At 40.9% G+C, this 26,893-nt stretch overlaps 1 protein-coding gene across 1 annotated transcript in view; it reads left to right on the top strand.

Moving 5' to 3' along the window:
* The first annotated feature begins 2,223 nt into the window (after positions 1–2,223).
* Positions 2,224–26,893, top strand: part of HACD2 (3-hydroxyacyl-CoA dehydratase 2) — an 89,635-nt gene continuing 64,965 nt past the window's right edge. The window contains exons 1-3 of the mRNA XM_069472710.1: positions 2,224–2,379; positions 5,212–5,329; positions 20,779–20,797. Coding sequence (XP_069328811.1) covers positions 2,225–2,379; positions 5,212–5,329; positions 20,779–20,797 — 292 coding nt within the window. The 5' untranslated portion in view covers position 2,224. The remainder of the gene's footprint in view (positions 2,380–5,211; positions 5,330–20,778; positions 20,798–26,893) is intronic.

Here is a 26,893-nt window from a genome sequence, read left to right as displayed (position 1 = left end):
GTAGGCTAGTTGGGGAGAGGAATCATACGAATAAATATAAAATTACTGTGGTATATGTCATGAAAAGAAATACATGGAGACCACAGTAGGAAGAATGACTCATTACAGAAGTTCAGAGAAACTTCACTTGAGAAAGTGACTGCAGAATGTAGATCAAGAGGAAGAAGGCAGGGATACAGAGAGATTGTTTAGGCAGAGAGAATAGTTATGTGCAAAGTCCCTGTGACAGAAAGGAGCATTGCTCACTGGAAGACCTAAGATAAGGACAATATGGGAGAGAGTGTGAAGGGAGACTGAAGAGGGGGCCAGATCATGCAGATTATTGTAGACCACATTAAATATTTCTTTCTTTATCTTAAGTTGCCATTCAAAGCCATTTAAATAAATGTCTTAAGTGGGTGAAGTGGGGGAAAGCAGTAGACATGAAAAAAGTTGTATTTGGAAAAGATCACTCTCACTGTATTGCAGAGAACAGACTGGAGTGGGACCTTAGTGACTGCAAGAAGATATATTGAGTTTTAAATTGATTTCCAACTGAAAGAGCTTTATGCCTTCCTACCTCCTCCTACTTTCCCATTAAGTAGATTATATTTTGAAAAACAAATCAGTCAAATGAATGAAAGCTTTTACATGAATGATTATTTGGTTTTGCAAAATGGTTCACTTCTTTGTTTCTTTTGCAAAAAAAAATTTTTTGCCCTATCACAGTCTGCAATTAAGGCAACACAATCTCTATATAATCTGTGAAGGCAGTAAAGGATGTGATCCCCACAATTGTTTAGTTCCTATCTCTCACTTCTTCCCTCTAGGTCTCATGGCTTTAAATACCAAATTTATATCTCCAGCCCACATTTCTTCCTTGAACCTCAGAGCCTAAAACCTAATTGTCTATTTAATCTCTCCACTTGGATGTCTAACAAGGATTTCAAACTCAAAACGTAAAAAACAAAATTACTGACTTCCGCCTTCAAAATTACTTCTTTTACAACTTAGTTCTTCCAAGTTGCTCACAATGCCTTTTATCTCACACTTCATATCTAATATATCCACAAATCTTATGAGGTTCTACTTCTAAAATTCAACTGGTTTTCATCACCTCAATTGCTACCACTCTGGCTCAAACCACTATCACCAATGGCCTGTATTATTGTAATAACTTCCTGATATCACGTTCCACCAACTAATACCCATTTTCCTCTGGCCCCCTCTATATAATCTCTGGGAGACCTAGGACTTTGTCTCTTTCATTTAATGCCGTGAATCCCTGGGCAACTTTGTAGATGTTCCATGAATACTTGCTGGAATGAATACATAAATATTTAAGTATTCACTTAAGAAGATGCTTGGGTGTGTGAAAATTGACGGTAGGAGACTTTTACAAATAAAAAAACCCCTGGAACAAAGCAATGAGTGGAAAGTGGGGTCGGCAGATTCCCTCACAGCAGACAGGCTTTCCACCTAAGCCAACTGGATATAAATCTGCTCCCTTACCCCCACCTCACCCTCAGCTGACCGCCTCGTCTAATCTCTCGTCCCGCCCAAGCGACGGGCGAGCCCAAGCGGCTTCGGAAAGATGCACTAGAACACCCGTCCAGCCCTCACGGACGACGTTACATTTTAGGCCACAGGGGCTTCTCCACTGTAACAATACCTTAAAATCAAAAGGCAGAGAAGAATCTCCAAGCGGGCTACGGCTAAGGAGCAAAACCCACCATGCAAAGGACCGGGGAAGCGAAGTCGGCGTCAATTGCCCTGATCCAAAATGGCAGGATACTCGGGTGGGTGTGTTTAAAGGTGAAGATAAGGCCATTAGAGAAGGAAGTACGAAAGCATAATTGTTTTGATCCAACATGGAGGCCGTGGCTATAGGAGAGTGAATAGCCAGGGACGACGAAGCATCCAGCTGGCAGAAACAGCGGGCCTGCCCAGCGTGGTCAAACAGTACATTGACCCAACTCAAGATGGCGCCGGAGGTCGCTACCTGAGCGCACAAGAGGCGGGGATTACCCTGATCCAAGATGGCAGCGGCGACTGAGGCGAGCCGAAGGACCGGAGCGCCAGGAGCGTCTGCGCCCTCACCTAAGATGGCGGCCACCGTGGGCGCTGTCCCCGGCTCCGCCCCGCGGCCCCGCCCCGCCTCTCCATCGTCCCTCCCTCCGCCCCCTCGCCTGGCCAAGTCCGGCCGAGGTGCTCGCGCAGGCAGAGTGGACTCCCGGCACTTGATATGGCGGCAGCGGCGGCTACTGCGGCAACCAAGGGAAATGGGGGCGGCGGTGGCCGGGCTGGGGCCGGCGAAGCCAGCGGCACGCGGAAGAAGAAGGGCCCGGGGCCTCTGGCCACGGCGTACATGGTCATCTACAATGTAGTGATGACGGCGGGGTGAGGCTGGGGCTCGGGGAGGCGGGGAGCCAGCCCGGCCAGGAGGGAGCTCTGCGGCCCCGCGGCGCGCAGTGCAGCCCAGCGGTAGGCGTCCGGGACCCGGCACCGGGGCGCTGCGGACGGCCGAGCGCTGAGCCGGCCGGGAGCCGGTCTGCGAACACACGCCTGCGCTGGGGGCCGACCCAAGTTACAGGGAAGCGCTGGCTCGGGAGGGCCGTGGGAGAGAAAGAAGGTGGGCTGGCCACCGGGGCAGGTGTGGGGGCGGCGTGCCGGGCCATTCTGCGGCGCAGAGGGCAACCCAGGCGGCCAGTCGCGAATGGTGAGCTGAGCAAACAGGGAGATGTGGCTGCTGAGTACCATTCATTTAGGCGGCTGTTTTCAAAATCCAGGCTGCGCTTTAATCTGAAAGGTATCGGAAAAGCGTTCGAAGTTTTTGACCAGTGGCATGAGCAGAGCCATGCTTTAGATGAGTTTAGACTTTTTAGGATGGGTTGGGGTGGGGAAGAAACTTGGGAGTGGAAGGCAGAGTTACTGGGGAGGGGAAGTATAGACTCTCGAAACAGGTTTTACCCATCTTGTGTCTCCCTCATTTCAGTCCATCCCTCATGGCAGCGGGTTTTTAGTTCTGACGCTGGCTGTGTGACTTTCCGTAAATCGTCTTATTGCTCTAGGCCTCCTTTTTTTCACCTATAAAACTAAAGAGCTGTGCTAGGTGATCTTGATGGTTCCTCCAGCTCTGCAATTCTTTATCCTATGGTTTGGTGAGGAGGATCACGGGATCAGGCTATTGTGTTTTATTTTATTAATATATAGATTTTTAGGTACAGGGTCTTGCTTTGTCACCCAGGTTGGAGTACAGTGGTGCAATCATAGCTCACTGCGGCCTCCATCTCCTAGGCTCAAACAATCCTCCTGCCTCAGCCTCCTCAGTAGCTAAGAGGACAGATGGGCACTGCCACACTTGGCTAATTTTTAAAAATTTTTTGTAGAGAGGAGGTCTCACTATGTTGCCCAGTCTGGCCTCGAACTTCTGGCCTAAAGCAGTCCTCCTACCTCAGCCTTCCAAAGTGCTGGGATTACAGGCATGAGCCATTCTGCCGGCCTGTTATGTATTTTTAAATTGTACTCGTTTGCAAAAAAAATTTCCTTAACATTTTATTATGAAGAATTTCAAACATAGAGAAAAGTTGAAAGAATTGTATAGTGAATATCCAGTTTTGTTTAAAGTAGGCAATACATTGGCAGTGTTTAAAATTCAAAATATACTGAAGAACATACAGTGAAAATCTTTCCCCTCACCTTTCCCTTCTACCCAGATCCCCTCCACTGAGGCAACCAATTTTGTGTATGCTTAAGATGCTGTTACAAGCAAGTATGTATATACGCTTTCCCTCTTTTTTTAAAAACACAAATGCTAATGTATATTTATAGTTCAGCACCTTCGTTTGGTGGAGGGGGGGGGATGTGAAAATAAATATATCCTGGGCAGATCATAGGCTTATTGCTAGAATTAGAAATGATAGGTGTTGAAACCTAGGCTCAGAGAAGTTGTGACTTGCTTGAGATCATAGAACTTGTTAATAAAAGGAAGTTCTGGATCTAGAAATCATTTCTCTTGACTCACAGGGCAGTGAAGAGCTATTAAAGATACAAGTTTTCTTTATCGCATAAGTGGTCACATTGATTTTTAAAAGAGCACTCAGGAATCTGTGTGTGTGTGCATTTATATACAAAATTATTGTCTTAGCAAGGGCATTCATGAGGGCATTGATGAGATCATTGGATTGGGGAGGTATCTTCAGACATGTTGATAAGAAGTCTGTTCCTGGGCAATGAACATAGAGCACGGGGTGGAGGGTAAAGAGTAGTATCTTAAACCAGGAGGAGAACTTGGGATTGTAGGAGCAAAGTAAGCTTTCTTCCATTCCAGGCTGCTAATACTGGACCAGTTGTACCATTAAGGAATAAATTTCTTCTTTTACAGACTCTTATTTGATATCCTTGTATAATAGTTTTTAGAAATATTAACATAGACCACATACCCCTTTGACTAGTTGAGATTGTACATTTAGGTAAATCTCTTACTGCCATCCAGGAGACATACCTTCATAATAAAGATCCATTTGTTTCATCATGGAACTTAACAAATTAAACATTACAAGACCTGACATTTGTTTTGAGAAGGACAGTGGAACAGAAATGTAACGTTCACAGCTGTATGCTTAAGTGCTTCCCTGTTTTGTGGTTTATGTATCACTGGCTTTCTTTTCTGAGTTGCCTTTGGGAGATTGATCTAAAAAACTTTTATTCTTAAAAAAAAAAAAAACTTTTTATTTCATTTGCAATTTTGAATTGAAATTTGAATTCAGTTTTTCAGTTGAAAAGGATAGATTTTAAGATATGGGTATGTTCCAGTGAGGCACTTATAAAAATAATTTAAAACATCACTCTATTATTATTAAAGGCCCTTGAACTGCAGAGTCCATCTAAATTTTTCCCTTAACCAGTTTTTTTTTTTTCTCATCCTAGACTTTCTGGCACCCAATTTAGCTGCGCAAAGACCATTTTAGCTTATTCCCTTCATTTTGGCCTTGATCTCAATAGGCAAGGTTGTCAAAAAACCAAGCTCCAAATGGGTGAGGTGCCACTGTGCTTTTGCTGTGCACTCTTGGTAGGGTGCTTTTGGTAGTGCAACATTTCTATGTATTACAGCTTGGCATTTGAGAAATACCGTCAGTAAATCCAGGATACTGACTCTTGAGATCTACCTTTAGCAATATGTGTTATTACAACCTCATTTTTCACCCTGATTACCCTTTTTTTTTTTTTTAGATGGCTGGTTATAGCCGTTGGTCTGGTGAGAGCATACCTGGCTAAGGGTAGCTACCATAGCCTTTATTATTCAATTGAAAAGCCTTTGAAATTCTTCCAGACTGGAGCCTTATTGGAGGTAAGTCCTGAGATTTATTGTTGTTATTGATTTCCATTGTTATAAAGTAAAAAACATACTACCTAATTGTATTGAAGTAGCCATATCTCTGTTAGATTTGCTTTAAATTTTGAAATTTTGTCTCTTAGCATACTATAATGTTGATACCTAGGCTATCTTTTTGATGTTCTAGATAAGATAAAATCTCATTTAACTTGTAATACCTGGAATATATTTTATACTCAACTTTTATTGGAAATCAAATGAAACAAGCTTATATTAGGATTTTTAAAAATTCTAGAGACATCCTAGGAAAGCATTGGCAAACTCATAATTTTGGTTGCCATATAATGGAAACAGTGAACTTGGTGGGTATAGATATTTGGAAGCGATAGATACAAGAGATAAGAGACAGTAGAGCCTGTCTGAAAAGCATCCAAATTAAAAAGAAAAAAAGTTTTAACAAAAGTTTATTGATTTGCCTGCATTAAGGGCAATGTATATCTGGTCTTCTCTCCTGGGGTAAATATAGATTAGGATATTTGAGCTACAAGTGCCAGAAACCCAATTTAAACTATTTGAAGCAAAAAAAGAATATTCTGGCTTCTACTTGATAAAGATACAGGGTTAACTTACAAGATCAAAGGAACCAGCTCAGGAATGAGGACCAAGGATTTGACGCTGCTAGACTCTTCTTTCCACCTCTCATCTCTACTTATCTCTATTTCTGTTTTAATGTTGGCTTTAGGCTCTCCTACTGCAGACAGCCTTCTCCACACTTTGGGAAACAGGGAGGGAGTTTATTTTTCTCAGCTTCTGTGACACACACAGTTCTAGGGAAGGATTCTGGATGGCCCTACTCAGAACAGTTCTGACCCTTGCCAGTAACGTGAGATACTTGATTAGCCAGGCTTAGGACATATGCCCATCCTTCTGTCCAAGGGACTATAGACTTTGATAATGGACAGGGGAAGTGGGGATAGCTTTGGCCCACAAAATCAATAGCTGCCATGTAGTTCATTATGGTGAAAAACCTTCAGTTTGAAGGGAAGATCTGGTATTCAATTTCATTTCACTTAGCCTTCAGAGCAAGCCCATCTATTATGACATTCATACCTCAGTGGCAATTTTTAAAACCTGAACTATGGAATAATATTTAAGAAAAAATTATTTACCTCTGGAATGAGATATAATACCTCTACCTCTCACACTCACTTTTAAAAGCAGAAAGCTGTAGTTTTTGCTTTTTTTTTTCTTCTCTTAGAAAGCAGAGGAATTTCAGTACTGTCCATTCTTATACAATTTAGGCAGGTGGTATGGTTGTAATGGGCTTCCACCTGGAGTCTGAGTACCCTTATTCTAAATATGCTGGTTTTATCGACTTACTCTGAATTTGCACACGTGTTTTATATTGCTTATCTACTTCATTTTTTCATTTGTAAACTAATTAGGTTAAGGTAGATTTTTAAAGTCCCTTCCTACCCTAACAGTTTTGGGTCTGCAAATCGCAGTGTGAACTGTTGTTTAAACTTAGAAGCTTGAGTGAGGAGGGGGAGGGGCAGGAGTAAATAAGCAGTGCTTTGTCTCTGAGGGCTGTGGCCAGCATAGTTTCCCTCTAGCTACAGAGAAGAAAATTTGGGGTCAGCACCATCAGAAACTGCCCCTGTGCAAGATATAGTAGGGAATTATACCCAATTGGAATACTTCAAATTTAAAGGGGATTCTGTCTCTCTAAAACTTTGTAATATTAGAAGTATAATTTAAAAAATTTTAGTATCTTTTAGGGAAGGTACATTAAATAGTGTGATACAAAATCCATTCAGGAATCCAGAGTTAGACTTTGAAGGATTAGCCTGTTTATCTCTATAGAATTTTTAATAGGGATTTAAGAAAATATTTTGGGTTTTTGGTTTTATGTCTGTTATCCCCACTAAGAACCAGATAGGTGACAGATCCTGGATTTGATTTTGGGAAGAAGACTAAGGAAGTGAAGACTCCCAGGAACCTGAGGGAATTAACATTGCAGGGATCAGTGATGGCAGCAGCTCCATAGGCTGGGAGGTAGAGCAGGCAAGCTTGCTAAAACTGCATTTCCTATGCAGCCAGTTACGGAGTGTTTTGTCACCTACCCAGTCTATGTCGTATAATGATAATAATAATAAATGTGTGTGTGGTGTTAAATTACATGTAAGTTATCCTTATGGGAATTATTAGTGCTTGCCAATATATCCTATTTACAGGAGGAAAAAATGAATTCAAAGAGGATAGCTACCCATCTGTATCTCTTTATGCTGAATGCTTTTCTTTATTAGGCTTTGTGAGAGTTTTCTTAAAAAGGAAATAGAAGTTTACTTGTTTTCAAGAAATTTCAAATCTTAGGAAAATCGTAATACTTTGTTTTTTAAAGACTTAAATACATCTACCAAGCAAGTGCAAATGGGCATGTAGATGTGTAATACAAAAAGAAGCTTACTTTCTGAGGAAAACAAAAACAATTTTTTTACAAAATGGGTGCAAAGATATATTGAGTTCATGATATAATGATACAGCTTTTTTATAAAATGGACACAGATCTTTTTTTTTTTTTTTGAGACAGAGTCTCACTCTGTTGCCTGGGTAAGTGCCATGGCGTCAGCCTAGCCCACAGCAACCTCAAACTCCTGGGCTCAAGCAATCCTCCTGCCTCAGGCTCTCGAGTAGCTGGGACTACAGGTGCACACCACAATGCCTGGCTAATTTTTCTATTTTTCTTTTGTAGAGAGGGGGTCTTGCTCTTCCTCAGGCTGGTCTCGAACTCCTGAGCTCAAGCAATCCCCTCCTGTCTCAGCCTCCCAGAATGCTAAGATTACAGGCGTGAGCCACCATGCCCGGCCTAGACACAATCTTAATTTTTTTCTATATATTCATCCAAGAATGTCTTGAATATTTTTTATAGATAATTTTCCAGGTTATCTACAACACATAGATTATTTACCACGGGTAGTAATTTAAATAAGTATGTGTTTGAGTAATGGGTGCTGTGGAGGTTGAGCCCTTGCTAATAAGGAGCTTAAAATCTTGTTGGATAGATATTTAGGACTATTGGCTGAAAATAACAGAAACCTTTTCAACTCACTTAAACAGCAAGAGGAATTTATTATAAGTGTGTAGGATGTTCCATGGAATCCAAGGGCAGAGATGTTGTAGCTAGGCCTTAGGAATGGCCTGGAATCAGGGCCTAGAGCACCATAGGGAATCCAGGAGTTCTCACTCCATCTGTTATATCTGCTACTCTCTCTCTCTCTCTCTCTCATATTCATTCTTCTTTTCTTGCAGACCAGTTTTCTCAGTTTCTTAGTCTACATAGCAGATAATGGTAATAGCCAAAAGCTCCTGAGACTGTAGCTCTTATAATCATGAGAGCAGCTATGATTAGAGTCTTGCTGCCAATTCCACATTCCCAGGGAAGATCCTAATTGATCCAGCTTAAATCAGGTGCTCATTCCTGGCCCAGTCACCAGGAATGTTCATTTCTGGACCAATCACCTATAGACAGGAGCAAGGTCACATTAACCATATAGAAGGGTTGGAGTGAATGGGGCAGTTTCTAGAAAAAGGGTGCTAAGTGGAAAGGCCAAGAAGTATTATATTTACCAAAATACTCACAAGACATATAGTACAATGAAGATTATAATGTATGAGATGATTTATAAATTGACAAAAAGTAAAATGGTGATAATCAGTGTTGTGGGCCAAGAGATCAGTGTGTGAATAATGTATTGCATCTTGAGTTCAATCTTGAGTAAACCTGAGAGCTAATTAACATAGGTAGCAAAAATTATTCATGGATAAACAAAATATGGTATATCCATACCGTAAAAATAAATAAATTACTGATACATGTTATAACTGGATGAATCTTGAAAACCTGCTCTATGAAGGAAGGGAGATAAAAAAAAAAAGTCACAAATTGTGTGATTCCATTTATATGAAATGTCTGGAATAGGCAAATCCATAGAGACAGAAAATAGATTAGTGGTTGTCAGGGGCTGTAGGGAGGAGAGAATGGGAAGTGACTGCTAATGGGTACAGGATTTCTTTTTAAGGTAATGAAATTGTTCTTGAAATAGATAATGGCGATAGCTGCACAACCTTGTGAACATACTAAAAACCACTGAACTGTAAATTGTAAAAATGTGAATTTTATAGTATGTGAATTGTATCTAATAATTAAAGCAGCTTTTAAAAAATGCTTTTCATCTATAATGAGCTGTGAATCATTTCTTTTTACTTCATTCTTTTTTAGGGCTCCATGATATTTATTGATAAGGCAGATTCTTATCTTTCCAGCTTTGTTGAGTAGAATTAAAAATAAAAACTAGTAGGTTGCTGCAGTTATGGCAGTTTCAAATTATTTCTGAGAGAATTTGGATTTCTAAATATCATTGGTTAACATAAGACAGTAATTATAGCAAAGACACTTTCAAATACTCACAATTGGATATGCCTCTGGGATCGACAGCGGGGATTCAAGTGGATTAAGGATTCCTCTGCAAAGCCATGAACTGTTTGAGTGTACTTTCTACGCCAGTCTCTCTCTCTACTTCCTCTTTAAGGAAAATAACTCTTAGATTTGTTCTTTTGAGGCTATTTTCTAGATCTTGTAAGCATCCTTCATTCTTATTTATTCTTTTTTCTTTTTTATCTTCTGACTGAATATTTTTAAATAGCTTATCTTCAAGCTCACTAATTCTTTCTGCTGCTTGGTCAATTCTGCTGTTGAGAGACTATTTCTCGGTTTGTCAGTTGAATTATTAAGCTCTAGATTTTCTGCTTTTTTTTTAATTTCAATCTCTTTGGTAATTTCTCTAATATGCTCTGAATTCTTTCTCTGTGTTATCTTGAAGTTCATTAAGCTTTTTCAGGACAGCTATTTTGAATTCTTTGTCTGAAAGGTCACCTATCTCTGTCACTCCTGGATTGGTCGCTAGTAAGTACCCTATTTAGTTCATTTGGTGAGGTCATATCTTCCTGGGTGTTCTCGATGCTTGTGGATGATCGTCGATGTCTGGACATTGAAGAGTTAGGCATTTATTTTAATCTTCATAGTCTGGGCTTGTTTGAACCCATCTTTCTTTTTTTTTTTTTTTTTTTGAGACAGAGTCTCACTTTGTTGCCCAGGCTAGAGTGAGTGCCGTGGCGTCTGCCTAGCTCACAGCAACCTCAAACTCCTGAGCTCAAGGGATCCTCCTGTCTCAGCCTCCCGAGTAGTTGGGACTACAGGCATGCACCACCATGCCCGGCTAATTTTTTCTATATATATATATTTTTAGCTGTCCATATAATTTCTTTCTATTTTTAGTAGAGATGGGGTCTCGCTCTTGCTCAGGTTGGTCTCGAACTCCTGAGCTCAAACGATCCGCCCACCTCGGCCTCCCAGAGTGCTAGGATTACAGGCGTGAGCCACCGCGCCCGGCCTGAACCCTTCTTTCTTGAGAAGGCTTTCCGGATACTCAAAGGGAATTGTGTTGTGGTCTAAGTCTAGTCACTGCAGCTGTATCAGCACCTAGGGGTGCCACAAGCCCTGTAATGCTGTGACTCTTGCAGACTCAATGGTGGTACCACCTGGTGGACTTGGGTAAGATACAAGAGAATACCCTGAATTGCCTCTCGCTCTCTTCCTTCACTCTCTGTGCTGGGCTGGTGGAGTTGGGGGAGGAGTGACATGGGCACTCTTTTGTGGCCACCAGCCCCAGGTCACACCTGAAGCCAGCCCAGTCTCACCCAAAGCCCAGGGGCTCTTTAGTCAGCAGGTGGTGAATCCTGCCAGGACGGGATCCTTCCCTCCAGGGCAGCGTGTTTCCTTCTGGCCCAGGCGGGGTCCAGAAATGTTATCCATGAACTAAGGCCTGGAATCAGGGGCCTCAGGAGTCTGCTTGTTACTTTATTTTACTGTGGCTAAGCTTGTACCCAAGTTGCAAAACAAAGTCCTCTGACCTCTTCTCTTTCCTTTCCTCAAGTGAAAAAAGACTCTCTCTGAGCCACGCTGCTTATAGTTGGAGGACGGTTGACACAGGCACCGGTTTGACTGCCACTGCTGGTGTCTTACTGGGTCACGTGCACCCCAAGTCCACTGGCTCTGAGCCAGCACAGACACAGGAATTGCCCAAGCACTGCAGCCCTTGTGGCCCAACTGCCCTATGAATTCAGTCTAGGCCACAGGCTGCTCTTTGTCTGCTGGTGGTGGGGAGGTGGGGCTAGCAGGAACTTGGGCTTTGCGGTGGAGGATTGCCCTCTGGCTGGGCAGGTCAAAATGCTCCCTCCATGGGCACTGGCAGAATTCTGCCCTGTGCTGTGTTCCCCTGTGCCAGGGTGGCCCTGAGTTTTTCCCTGTGCCAGCGTGGCCCTGAGTTTCAATGCAAAGCCCCACAATCACTTCACGGACCCTCCCGCCAGCACACAGGTTCTCTCTCCACTTGGCATGTTGGTACAGCAGTGCCGGGGGATGGCGGAGGGATGGCATAGGCAGGGCAAGACTGTCTTTTCTGCCTTCTGTAGTGCCTCTTTCCTTGATGTAATGTTGAAACCAGGTATGATTGCTCATCTGATTTTTAGTTTGTCTGAAGGTCCTTGCACATGTGGATAGTTGTTGAATTAGGTGTTTGTGGGGAGGGACTGTCGCTGGAAGTTTCTATTCAGCCATCTTGCTCTGCCCCCTTAGAAAGACAGTAACTGCTGAGACTGCTACAGACAGTCTTCAACAGAAGGACGTCGCTGCATCTGCCATTTACCTACCACTGCCCATCTGGGAGTACCTGATGGACCACAGGAACTCCTTTTCCTTCCATTCTCTTCCAGATCCTTCTGCCGCCTAGAACCCCTTTATCTACAAAAAGGAGTAAACAGCCCAGTCTCATTTCTAATCTTTTCCTACAGTTGATCCAGGCAGGGCTGGGTCTGAAATGGCAGCGCTGGTTCTGGAGAGTGGTGAGGGAGACAGACAGCGTTTATGTCTTCTAATCCCACTGCCACTTTCTCAGCCCCAGCTCTGTACTCAGGCCTGACTCTTCATGCCTCGCCTCACAACACTCTTCAGATCGTTCAGTGAAATGAGAACCTGACTTTGGATATTTCTCCAAAAGGTAGCAAAATATTAAGAACTTGTAGTGTTCTAAGAGGAGGAGGGATCCCATCTTGTCTCCCTGCCAGTTTTTCTATCTTTATGGCTCAAATATTGGATGATTTTCTTTTTTTTTTGTCCCCATGGAAATATTCTGCTTCAGGCACATTCTATAGGTTAAGTCTGCTTTTGTGAACTGGCCTGAGACATAACCATCCTCTGTATTATTTTTCCTCCTTATGGAAACATGCTGATTTCCCAATGATAATAGTCTTAAAAAGGAACTTTTGAAACGCAAGGTACATGCACGTTAGACTACTTTTATTCTGAAGAGTCATTTTGAGAAAACAGACCTCTAAAAGAGACTCTGAAAAACTAGCAGAGCAAGTCATAGTGGAGATATCTAACACAAATAGGAATGACAACAAATCTCAGAAAAACCAGCTTCGAAAACAATGTGAAAGCCCAAAGAAAAATCTAACTTGGGTATAATTAATGTGTCACAACATTAGAAGGAAGGAGGGAGCCTGTAGGAAACAGGAACCCACCCACACAGGCCTCGCTGCTTGATGACTGGAGCAAATAGAAGCAAATTCAAAGAGGTGTGATAGCTGATGTCTGTAGAAAGAAATGTGCTGAAATTAAAAAAAAAAAAAAGCAAAACTAAAAATAACAATGGTGGCAATACAGGACAGGAAGGAGGCCACAGTGCAGAGAAATAGGTGATACTGAAGATTCAAGAAAGGCAGGAGTTTCCAGTCATTGTGTGACACAGATGACAGAAGAGAAGCCTTGGGAAATTTTCAGAGTTCCCATTTGAAATGTAAAGAGAGCATTACAAAACCTGGCGTGCCAGGCACACCAGACGTGTTATGTGTTGATGACCTAGCTAATGGGTGCATGATGATATGAACAACGGAAGAACAAAATATACATATAAGTAGTGAAACTCAACAGACTAACACTAATGTGATAGAACCAGTGTGTCTGGAAAACCTGTTGATGATATACAAGCTTTCAAAAGTAAGGCCACCAGAAGTAATAGAAAAGGTTGGGATGTATAACTCATAAATAATCAGGGAGAAAAATTATAGAAAACTTTTCTGAACTGAAAGGCCATGTCACTATGGGAGTTGCACAGAAAAAAAATTCTTTACTTGTTAAGTTTTAAAAGTTAAACAATTTCTGGCAGGAAAGAGGAAGATTTTAAAACCTAAGAGTAACAAAGAACTTGGGACCTGAGACTTTGAAGAAGAAAAAATCCATGTGAAGATAGGAGAAAACATTAGGTTCCTGGAGAGCAGGCCGTGCAATTTCCTACAGATGGAGATATTTTGAGAACACCTACAGAAAGTAATGGAACTTTGAAAGCACCTTATCAAAGTGCATTTGACTGTAATATAAATAAATAAAATTAACCAAGTTTTCAGGCTAGCACTGTCCAGTAGAACTTTCTGCAGTGACAATGTTGGAATGTGCTTCTGTGCAGTCCAAAACAGTAGCCACCGAGCATATGTGGCCACTGAGCCTTTGAAATGTGGCCCGTAGGTCTGAGCAACTGAATTTTCAATTTTATTTACATTTTTATTAAAAATAATTTTTTTCTTCATTTTTAGAGACAGAGTCTCCCTCTATTGCACAGGCTGTTTATTTAAATTTAAATAGGTCCCCATGGCTAGTGGCTACTGCACAGAACAGTGGCGGCAGGAGGCTGGGGGACAGATTGCAGCACATCCACATGGAATCTCCTGAGATACTTGGGATTTCACCGGCATAGAATGACGTGGGAAGGAGGTTAAGCAAAGGAAGACAATCATAACAATGCAAATTTTATTTCCAGAGTTTATAAACTTCTTAATTCATAAGTTGAAAATAATGAGAGTAATTACTATATGTTGATGTTTTCAGATTAGGAAAGTCAGTAGAAAAAAGCAATGTTGCAGATTTAGGAAAAGTTTTGGAAGGGCACGTATCAAACTCACCAGTGCTTACCTCTATAGAGGGGAGTGGTATTTCTGAAGGAGAGGGGAGAATAAAAGAAGATTTCTACTTCTGTTTACTCTGTATACTTTAGTATGCATTTATATATCACTTACGTGAAATTTCTAAAAAATAATAAAATGTAATAGAAAACAAAAGGTGTTCCTCTCTGACAATGGGTCTGAAAAAAGAAAAAAACAGATGAATGAGGAAAATAGGATTAAAAAATGTTGTAAAAAGGAAGACAAAAGGCAGCTTAGATAGTTTATCTTTTGATTTAAAGACAAGTAGAGTTTTACATCTGCTGTATGTTAAAAAGGAAATAGCAGGAGCAATAACAAACCTATAGGATGATAGAATATAGCACAAATGCATCATCTATAATGTTTATGAAAATGGACCAGTGAAATATAGCAAAACAAAAAGTTGTCATGGTGGTTGCTGTTTAAAAAATAAAACCCAAAATCTAACATTGTGTTTCCCACGGGAGACTGACTTAAGTTTACTAACGGACAAACCAGCCTACCAACCAAGCATCAAGAAAAGCAGTCCAGTCACAGCAAAAGATAAAGTTGATTTCACAGCAAAAGCCAAAGAGAAATTCTCAGAGTTCACAATTTGTCATGTAGCAGGAACGTGACCCATGTTGGTGGAATCAGTTGCTGAGTGAATGAGTATCTGAACAGAGAAACAAAATACATAGAAAAGCTGGCAGAAATGCTATAGAAGTGAAAATAGAATTGTACTTAAAAGATGTCACAGTATACGTAAGAAACACTGGCGACAAGAAATTTGGGTACAAAGACTTGATTTTGCCGTTAATTAGCCCTGTGACCTGGGTCTTCTCTGGGCCTCAATTCAGCATTGTGCAGTAACTACATGGAGGTAGATGACCTTAAGTTTTTCCCTAGTTTTAGGTTCTGTGGGACTTCAACATTTCACTGTCAGAATATGAAAATTAGGAAATAATGAATTGGTAAATTAAAGAGCAGAATATAGCAAGAAAGGTGAAATTAAGTGACAGTGAAAATAATGGTAATTGAGGAAATTTTCCTATTTCTTCCTTCAAAAAGGGATGTAAAGGATTTTTGAAAACATATTTGGAATCTCTGAAGGAGCCCTCTTTTTCTTATGTTCTGAACATTGGGAACTCAAAGGATTTACATAAAGTTCCTTAAAATCACCTTTATTAGCAATAAAGGCAAAGCTGGAGGACATGCTTTGGTGCCAATCAAATGGGTTGGCTAACTGCACTCCAGAATCAGACTCCCCACCCACCCTGTCCCCGGCAGCAACAGCCAGGGTGGCATGGAAGAAACCATGAGAACTTGAGGTTCTGTACGGAACCTCTAGTGTGGAACTGAATGGAGCATGCCCCATTTATTCTCACATTCACTGCTCAAATGAATCACCTTCCTTTCTGAAGTAAAGTGATTAAAGGGTGGAGAGAGAGCAATATTTGATGGAAATCCCTTCTCATAGAGACCAGAGAAGAGGGGAAAGGTGTCTCCCCCTAATAAATACCATATACTCATCATGCATATCAGTCATAAGCTCATTACCTAAAGATAACCACTGTTAACATTTTGGTGTCTATCCTTCAAGACTACATGTTATTATATAAGTAAGTTTTAAGCAAAAATGGAATCATATAGTATGATAATTTCTAAAACACATGAAAAACTAGTAGATATAACTCAAATTAGTTGTAGACCTCTGCACAGTAAAAATGAGTGTAGTAGACAAGTCTTGTGGAGCTGTCCACCTGAGTGATTTGTCCTCTCTGGATGTGTTCCCAGTTCTCAAGGCTGCACCCTCAGCAGCTACATCTCTACCCCGACTCTGCCTCTTAGGCCACACCTGGCTGATCCAGGGGTGTATACCTGACCCAAACTGGGTTAGTCAGATTTTTTTCTTTTTCTCCCAAGAATTTGGAATTTTGAATTGAAAGACAGAGATGGGGAATCACTATAGCCGAATCACATTAAATCGATCAAGTACAGCTGAGGTCTCCAAAGCTGCTTGGGTTCCTATTCCTCTTGAGATTTGTTAAACTCTTTTTTGGGCTTTGCTGTTGTTTCATGTTAGATTAAAAATGAAATTGAACGTATCTGTTGGTAACTTAACAAAAATAATTTCCCTAGTTCAAATCTTAGAAACTTTTTCAACAATGATGTTTCCAAGTAACCTATTGTGCAAACTGGCATTTGACATTGAGGTTAAATTTTAACACTAAAATCAATTTATTGCCCATTGGAAATGGAAAGAGCCCAGGAGGAGAGAGGAGTTTATGTAGGACGTATTTTCAAGCTTTTGAATATGGTATGTCCTCTTAAATTTTTTCCGATGAGATGTGCTTATTCTAGTCCAGTGATTTTCAGTGGATCTCAGTAAAGCAGTGCCACCTCCTTAGGGTGCATTTTGGAAAATTGTGAGTGTGCTGTGATCACCACAATGACTGGGGATGCTGCCGGCTCAGTGCCCAACAATGTGCGAGACAATCCAACTCAATGAGGGTTTGTTTTGCGTCCCCCCAACTCCATATGTTCCCCCAGGCTAACGCTGCTACACACATAAAAGTTTTGTAGAGCATATTAATACTGGAAAATCTTCATGAAAAATTAAACAAAAAGCTTAAGCTAGAAGAAAGTTATTGTCTTAGTTTTTAGTTGTTGAATAACAAAATACTACAAATTCAGCAACTCAAAACAACACTCATTGATTAGCTCACAGTTCTGTAAGTCAGAATCTGGGCTTGACTGGGTTGTCTGTTCAAGGTCTCACAAGATTGAAATCAGGTGTCAGCCAGACTGACTTGTCTCTTATCTAGAGGTTCTGGGGAAAGAATCCATTTCCTTGTAGGTCTGAGGTCCACCTTTCCTTGCTAGCTATCAGCTGGAGATCACTCCCAGCTCCTAGAGGCTTCTTTCTAGCCCTTGCACATGGCCCCCTGCAACATCAAAGACAGTAAAGGTGTGCTGAATTCTTGTTCTTTCAATAATCTGACTTCCCCTTCTGCCACCACCTGGAGAAAACTCTGCTTTTAAAGGGCTTGACTGATTGTGTTATATCCACCCACATAGTATCTGTACATTAAAATCATTTGACTTCAGATTTTAATTACATTTACAAATTCCTACATTGCATTACCTAGATTAGTGATAGCCAAGGAGCAGCAATCTTGGGGGATCATCTTTAGAACTCTGCCCTACCATTGTTGAATTGTAGAATTCTCCTGCCATTGTTGGTGTGAAGAGGGAAGCTTAAGTGAAATAAAGATATTTTCTCAAAATAATTTATTCACTCTGCACATTATGTTCTGTAAATATTACAGCATTTCCAACTTGCATATTTAGTTGAAAAGGATTTCAGTGCAGTGGTGTTATAGCAAAAGCAGTGAAAGTGATTGAAAATTTTAACAGGAGATTTGAGATTCCTGTGGAGACTTCGATTATTAAATTACTAGAGACACATAAAATGCAGGGATCTCACTGAATTTCTTTAATATAGACTACTTTAATATTTCATATCATTGCTCTGTGTGTGTATGGGTGTGTGTGTGTGTGTGTGTGTGTGTAATGGCAAGAAATCCAAGTCGTGAAATGGAAATTTTATTTTGGAATAGCTATAGTTGTTCCTTTTATCTTTAAAGTATCCCCAATGTATTACACAATGTTTTATTGCCTCTTGCATTACTGTTTTTATCTAATTTATCTTCTATTCCTTGTTGCACTATTTAAAGAATATGGTCTCCAAGGTCTTTTTACAGACTAGCCATTGACTATATGTCTCAACAGCATTTCAAGACAGAAGGATAGGTTTTCTGTGACATTTTCTTCCTACCCCTTCCCATGACATAACCTAGGAGATTATTTTGACAACACACTTCATAAATAAGTAAGACCTAGCTCATTTGAGACAGTATTGTACTTCTCCAGTTTCTTTGCTTTGACTGTTACTTACCTTGGCATATTATTCCAACTTCAGACAAGGTTGCTTCTTCATGCCCCTTATCACTTACCTTAATATTATTTTTTTCTGGTGTTGGTCTGTACATCTGCTCTTTTATTTTCCTGTTCTTTTCCAGAGAGGTTTCTGATAGTCTTATTTTTAAATCCAAACTTCTGTAAAAGGTGGTATATGCGTCTGACTGCTTCTTTATTTGATTATGTCCCCAAACATTTACATATTGAAATACATATTTGTAAAAAATAAATTACTTTTAATTTCTTCTTGACATATCAATTAGGACATTGTATTTGCTTTTGGAAATTTTGTGTAGGTAGGTCGTACCATCTATGAATTTCATTTCTGATGGTAAGAAATCATTATAAAATACGTGTGATTAAAAAGAGGAGGATGTATCTGATAGGACTGAGACCTACTGTTCTGTCACGCAAAGAAAATGTGCTCGCCTTTGATTGCTTGCTGTGTGTCCTTTCCTGCAGTGTCCTCTTGTTAATCTGCAGCCTGGATGTCTTGCCACATACGTGGATAGAATAGGTTTTCTGTCTAGGCACTGTTATTTGTCTTCTGGTGTCAAAGGATGATGCTCTTCATTCATGTCTTTCTTTCCTCATTTTAATCTAGATACATCTTTTAGTTTTTCTCAACTTTGCAGCAGGAGGTTTAGCTTATCGATTCATACATTTGAGGTTTTTAGCAATGTTTTCTTTTGCAGAAGATTATAAGATTTGCAGTATGGTAACTTTTGTTCTCTTATCAGTTACCAACCTATTTGTGCATCACGGTTCTTTAATCCAACTCCTCCCCCCCAAAAAAACTCATTGAAATGATAGTTATTGAGCATAGAGTGTTATCAACAGTATTTTATTTTATTTTATTTTTATTTTATTTTTTTTGAGACAGAGTCTTGCACTGTTGCCCTGGCTAGAGTGCCGTGGCATCAGCCTAGCTCACAGCAACCTCAAACTCCTGGGCTTAAGCGATCCTACTGCCTCAGCCTCCCGAGTAGCTGGGACTGCAGGCATGCGCCACCATGCCTGGCTAATTTTTCTATATATATTTTTAGCTGTCCATATAATTTCTTTCTATTTTTAGTAGAGACGGGGTCTTGCTCTTGCTCAGGCTGGTCTCAAACTCCTGAGCTCAAACAATCCGCCTGCCTTGGCCTACCAGAGCACAGTATTTTAGATAAGCTAACTCGTCTCACATTCTAGCTTCTGTAGATCTCTCATAGCTAGTGTACAATGAAATAGTATGATACTAATAGAGAAAGCAATAGAGTGGAAATAACATCTAGGTTCTTGATCCTTGCCATCATTTACTCCTTGGGCAAGTTGTGCAGCTTCTGTGAGTCTTGATCTTCTCGCCTGCAAGTAGAAATATCTGTCCTGCCTGTCTGCTGGGGTGATTGTTAGAATCAAACAAAACAATGACTGCTAGAGAAATGTAAAAATTCTAAAATGTCCTATACTAGCTATTAGGTCTTATCATTCTGGAAAAACATTGGTCATTAAATCAATCTTGTAGATGGCTTCAGATTACTTTTTTTTGCCACCTCCACCAGAGTTAGAGCAACACTATGTAAAGGGTGAGTTGCAAGGGGATTTAGAATTGGCCATTTGGATGGCTATTGAGGTGGAGTGGAGATGGCAGCCCCAAGGCACTGGAAATGAAAATGGGGAAGACAGATCTCAGAAGCGTCAGCAGGACTTGGAAACCATTTGGACTTGGGTGAGGGGAAGGAAAGAATATTGGACCTGAGCGACGGGGAGGTTAAGAGGCAGAGCAGGTATGAAGGAGGGAAAGCGTGTGCCTCCCATCAAGGCCAGCCACATTGGAGCTGCTGCTGCTACACCCAGATGGAGATGTCCAAAAGCAGCTTGGAATGTGGGCCTGGAGCTTGAAGAGACAGGGTTAGAGATTGGACCAGGCAACAGTTCTTCAGTGAGATTATCAAATGAAACAAGATGGGGACTGAGTATGGAGCTTTGTAGAATGAATGTCTGCATTGAAGAGCCTGCCAGGCAAGAGGAGCCAACGAAGGCTCTTCCAACCCCAAGTTCCAGAGTCAGAGACGGTTCTGTTCTATAGAGTATGGGGCATTGGAGATGTTGTACGCTTACTGCTCTTATGAGTTTGTATATTATTAATTTAAAAGAGGTCCTTGATAATCTGATAAACCACTGAGTGAAGATTAAATCTTCCAAAGATACATAAGCTAAAAATGAAAAACAAAAAACTGAACAGAAATTTACATTTTGTTAAATAGCCTGTAGCCAAGTTTAAAAATGGAATGTTTGTTTTTCAAATTAATACTGCTGGCAGACATGTTCTATTCTTACTGAAAGACTAGTTTACATGAAATAAAATTTTAATACTATTGATTCATACTGATTTTCCTCTTTTCTTCCCTTTTTTCTTCTAGATTTTACATTGTGCTATAGGTAAGTGTGGATTTGCTCTCTCCTATGTACAGTGGATTCTTTTTTTTTCAGTCATAGATGATAGGCTTGATTTGATGCCTATTGAGTATTGAAAAAACTAAACCATTTAATCATTGTATATAAAAATGCTCAGATTGGAATGGCTTTTGGTTTCTGAAATCATAGGTACTATTTAGGTATTATCACTGAGCACTTTATTAAATATCCGAGCTATTTTGTCCTGTCAATTTAAAAGCAGTGTCTCCCACCTTCGTGGTACAAGGGTGATAGAGAAACACTAGCACGTTTATGAAACTGTGGCTGGAGGCCTGGTGCTGGGCTGTGTTGGAGAGCCCTCTCTGTGATCACTGAAATGGTATATTCTCTCTCCTTGTCTTTAAAAGGAGGCGAATGCAGGTATTGACCTCTCAGATAAATATTACATGTATGTGGGAAGGATTGGAAAAGTATAAGCATAAATGGTTATACAAATATAAGGGATTTCTACTATAAGCAGATAGTGTGTTTTTCTTTTTGTGGGGAATCATCAAATTTTGCTCGGGGACTGAAGCGTAGCTTCTAATTTGGGTGGCTACACCCTTCTAATTTAAAAAAAAAATCTCTTTTAGGAAGTTGACAGACTCCGTAGAGCAAGCACATAGTGGTTGCTGTGTGCTCCACGTTTATCTCTCAAAGGGTGGATTTGAATTTGATAGTCAGAAGCACTGGAGGTCTGAAAACTTGGGAACTACAAATCTAAACCATTATGGCCCTGATCAATTTAATTCATAACCCAAGTGGGTACTCACTGTATTCAGGGTACTAGGGTTGGCACCAGGGAATTCAAAGATGACTTACACTTCAGAGGGACACACAGGTGGAAACACAACCACTGGGGGTCTTGGAGAGGTCACTTTGATACCTGACTCTGTTATATTTAAGGAAGACAAAGCATCTTTATTATAAAGAGTTGCACCTCTGCTATTTTCCCACTTCTTACCTAGGGTCATGGGTAGACTTGAAGGACCGCTCAAATGATTGGCAGAATTTTGTATGCATGTTTCTGTGTTTATTTTGGGGGTAGAGAGAGAATTCACAGCTTTCATTAGATTCTCAAAGAAGTTTGTGATCCCAAAATGGATAAGAAATGCTGCTTTAGAACCTTTGCACAGTAGATTTGAAAGAGACTTGAGGACTGACCCTCATGTGGTCTGCTTTCCCAAAGAAGTTTCAGTGACCTGGCCCAGGTCACACAGTCATAAATAGTGGAACCTCATTTGGAGCCAGGTCAGTGACGCCAGGGCCTGGCTGTCTGGTTTTTATTTTATGATGACTGGGTTTTAGCCTATGTGTAGTCTTACACACATTTTATTTCTAGTTCTTTATTTATAATTTTGAGATGAAAAATTTTGTCATAAATGGTTAAATAAGTTTTGAGCATAAGCTGTCAGATTTAGGGATATCTTTGGCTAGAGAAAGTTCTGGAACCACTCAGGCCTTCTCCCCGTGGTTGAGCCTGTGCCTCATTCTCCCCCACTCCTAACCTTCCTATATAAAGCTCTTAGAGGCCGGGCGCGGTGGCTCACGCCTGTAATCCTAGCACTCTGGGAGGCCGAGGTGGGCGGATCGTTTGAGCTCAGGAGTTCGAGACCAGCCTGAGCAAGAGCGAGACCCCACCTCTACCAAAAATAGAAAGAAATTATATGGACAGCTAAAAATATATATAGAAAAAATTAGCCGGGCATGGTGGCGCATGCCTGTAGTCCCAGCTACTCGGGAGGCTGAGACAGGAGGATCGCTTGAGCTCAGGAGTTTGAGGTTGCTGTGAGCTAGGCTGACGCCACGGCACTCACTCTAGCCTGGGCAACAGAGTGAGACTCTGTCTCAAAAAAAAAAAAAAAAAAGAAGCTCTTAGATATGTATTTTTAAGTACTTAGTCAGTTCAGACTGCTGTAACAAAATACCATAGACTGGATAGCTTATAAACAACAAACATTTCTTTCTCACAGTTCTGGAAGCTAAAAATTCCAAGATCAAGATTTGGTGTCTGGTGAGGGCCTGTTCCTCAGAGACGGCAACTTCTCACCGTGTCCTCATATGGCAGAAGGGGCAGACAAGCCCCCCTGTGCCTCCTTTACAAGAATACTAATCACATTCATGAGAGCCCTCATGACCTAGTCCCAAAGGCCCCACCATTTAATGCTATTGCTCTGGAGATTAGCTTTCAACATATCAGTTTGGGGGAGATACAGATATTCAGACCATAACACTAAACACGTATACTGTGATTTTAATTAATATTTAATTATATAGTAATACCCCAAATACCTCTTTATAAAATTTCTACCCCAGGAAATAAAGTTTCTGACAAGTATATTTTTTCATTCACACCCAAAAAATTACTGACTGCCTAGCAGGCACAGATGCCACACATTGTGGTGGGCAGTGGGAACAGAGAGGTGAGCAGGCCCAGGCTCAGGTTCAGGAGACCATGGTCAAATGGGTACCCCTGTGAGCTCCTCTGGCAGAACGCACCGAGGACTAGCATCCGTGTCGCACTCTGCTCGGAAGGGTTGTTAGCAGCTTTTTCCCCGTCAGACTGTGAGCTCCTTGAGGGCAGACTCTTTTATTTATCTCTGCATCCCACGACCTAGCCTGGTACCTGACACACAGTGGATCCTTTAAAATTTCTTATTTCCTCAAGGACCTTGTTCTGTCGGGGATCCTTTCTCTCCTGCATCATCACCCATTGCTATCTATCTTTCCTTCTCAGCTCACAAAATGCTCAGGGTGCTCCATCTTAAAAATAATTTTTTTATTTTTTGTGATAGGGTCTTGCTCTGTCACCCAAGCTGAAGTGCAGTGGTGCGATCATTGTTCACTACACCTTCAAGCTCCTGGGCTCAAGCGATCCTCTTGCCTCAGCCTCCCCAGTAGCTGGGACTACAGGTGTGCACCACCACACCCAGCTAATTTTAAAATTTTTTTTTGTAGAGATGGGGTCTCACTATGTTGCTCAGGCTGGTCTCAAACTCCTGGCCTCAAGCAATCCTCCCACCTCTGCCTTCCAAAGCACTGGGATTATAGGTGTGAGCCACTGTGCGCAGCCTCTTAAAAATAATTTTTAACCTAACCTTTGACCCTGAATTCTCCTCTTACTACTACATAATGCCTCTCCATTCCTTTTTACCAGATTTGTGGTAGACTCTTTCTACTTCTTCACTCCCTTTTGTGCCCTAACCTAGCAGTTGGGCTTCTGTCCCCTTTGTCCTACAAAAATTACCCACTGGTCTAAAATCCACAGCAGTTTCTGCTAAATTCTGAGCACATATATGGAATTGATTAGATTTCTTAGCTACGTTGGGTACCTCCTGACTCCCTCCTTGAGAGCCTGTCCCTTTAGATTTGATTGTAGTGAGCTCTCCTGGTTTTTCTTGTCCTCTGTGGTTCTTTTCCTTCTTCTTTGGGGGCTTCTCTTTCTTTCCTTGCCCCTAATTATGGGTGTTCCCAGGGTTCTGTCTTAGCTCATTGCTCTTCTGACTGAACATCCCATCGGTGGGTGATCTCTTCCTTTCCATGGTATGAGATGTGCATGGCACCCACTTTTCTAATTCTAAGCCACACCTGCACCCTGGACTCCACCTTGTCCATTGAGTTCCTGGATATCCACTTCTGGATGCACTCAGGACCTCCTCCCCCTGACCCAGACTCCCAAACTTGTTCTGTTCCGTGTTCTCTTTGTCAGGGGTGTCGCCAGCCATTCAGTCACCCATCCTAGACCTAGAGCTCACTGACGGTGACTCTTTCTCCCTTAGCCACATCCCTGTAGCCTGACAATCATCAAGTCTTGTCAGTTCCATTTCCTAAATAATTTCTCAGATTCATCCCTGTTCAGGACCTCAGGATATCTCATCTGGACTCCTATGTGGGTCTTCCTGAACTTCTAGGCTTATGATAATGTTATTAATAATAGCCACCATTTCTTGAGTATTTAGTATATTCCGGTGCTTTGCATTCATTATCTCATTTACTTCCCATTTTACAGCTGACAAGACTGAGGCTTAGAAGGTTTCATGTCTTTGTTCTCACCACAAATAAATATGTGAGGTAATGCATACATTAGTTTGATTTAGCCATTCCACAATGTATACATAAGTCAGAACATCACATAGTATACCATAAGTATATATTTTTTATTTGTCAATTAAAAAAAAGAGAAAGAAGAAAGTTTTTGTATCTTCCCCAAGTTCACAGAGCTGATAAGCCAGGAGTTGAACCTATGGCTGTGTGGCTCCAAGTCCATGCTACACACTGCTGCTGACGGCTTAGGTAGCAGATCATTCTGAGCATGTCACTTCCTGCTTAAAACTCCTCCACTGATTTAAATTTCTTTATGATCAGGACCCTGCCCACCTCTCCAGTCTTACTGTGTCCATTCCCTGCCTGCTACCCGTGCTTCAGCAACCCTGACCTTCTCGCAGGTCCCCCCATGTACCACGCCACCGCACCCTTCTTGTCTCTGCACTGGGCCCGAGCTTTGCTCTCTGCCTGGAATGAGCAGCCGGCCCCTTTAGCTGGCTAATTCTTTGCTGCTCCTCCTCCAGTAAACTTCCCAGCCACCCACTGGCTAGATTAGGTAGCTCTCCTCACTTTTCTGTAGTACTCTACACTTCACCCTATTGTTAACCCGTTCACATTGTTGTGTGTGGTCTGTCACTGTACCCATAGGCCCACCAATATCACTGAACATTTTGAGAATGAGAACTGTTTCTTACTGCTCTGTCTATGCCGGCACCTAACAGTAACTACATAGCACCGAGTGGGAGCCTGGTGAACGTGTGGTCATAATCTTACCAAATTCTGGCAAAAATTTCCAAAACTTGTTCAAAATGTTTTCAGTTACTTTAAAGAATTAATGATAACAATAATAAATACGCTGTTTCTAACATTAGCGTAAAGGCAATGCTTCATTTTTTGACTTATACAACTTGTTTATTTTTAGAATGATGGTTTGTTTTCTTGTAGCATTCTGAACGTTTTTACTAGAACAACTTAGTCCTTTAGAAACTTATTTTAGAGCCTTGAGATACCTTTAGTTTACATACTATTGATGAAAAGCATGGACCACAGTCAGACTTGGGTTATTTACTAGCTGTGTGACTTCTAGGAAATAACTTTTGTGCATTTTTTACGTTTTTCATCAGTAAAAGGGGTATAATAATACCAACCTCATAGGGTTTTTGTGAAAATTAAGTGGGACAATGTATGGAAAACACTTAGCACAATGTCTGAACCATGGCTGTGTTGAAAATTGCCAAGTAAAATGGTAGCTGTTATTATTAAGTAAAGCAATATAATGTCATAGCATGTTAAAAACTTTATTCTGCCTCTAATGTAATGTTCAGTATTTAGATCTGTATAGAGGTAACTCTTTTATATTTTTTTAAATTATAATTCCTTTGTAAGTGAGCACTTCAGGGCCATTTATTGTTAGTATGGGTTGGAATTGCATCTTGTTCATGGTTTGTGAAGATGCAACTTGGCAAAAATGGCCTCCAGAAACAATAAACTAAAATTCCACACGAGGGGCTCATTTCTGTGAGGAAGTCAACCCTGTGTCCTTGTAAATGAGTTCCTGTGTCTCAACTTTTTCAAAGTAGGTTGTTTGTTCTCCATTGATAACGCAGGGACAGTATTTCTCAAATGCTATGGTTGCAGCCCTCAATCTAAGATTTGTAATGCTTTATATGTACTCAGTGTTTTGCCTTTTAGAAATGAGAATTTTTTTTAAAACACCAAAACCCACTTTGAAATATGTTTTTCACAAGACTACAAAGAATAGTTGTGGTATTCACATGGCATGGTTTGTGTTGAAAGAAGTATTGTCATTTCTCTGTCTTGTCTTCAAGCTTAGATTGGGCTAGAAGCACGTGGGATATGAGAAATTCTGAGCAACTCTACAGTGTGGTTCCTTCCCTTTGTTAGGGTGGAAATTAGAGGTAGAGGGACTGGAGCTGAAGATATTCTTGGTAAGGTGTGACATTGTGCATTTGATGAGCATTCACGTTGAAAATTATACTACCAATATAAATAACTTCGGGAGTTTTCTTTTGATTG

Source organism: Eulemur rufifrons, chromosome 7 (assembly GCF_041146395.1).
Source record: "Eulemur rufifrons isolate Redbay chromosome 7, OSU_ERuf_1, whole genome shotgun sequence".
NCBI lineage: Eukaryota > Metazoa > Chordata > Mammalia > Primates > Lemuridae > Eulemur > Eulemur rufifrons.
Note: the sequence above shows the minus strand (reverse complement) of the source record. Positions and strands in the feature narration are given on the sequence as shown.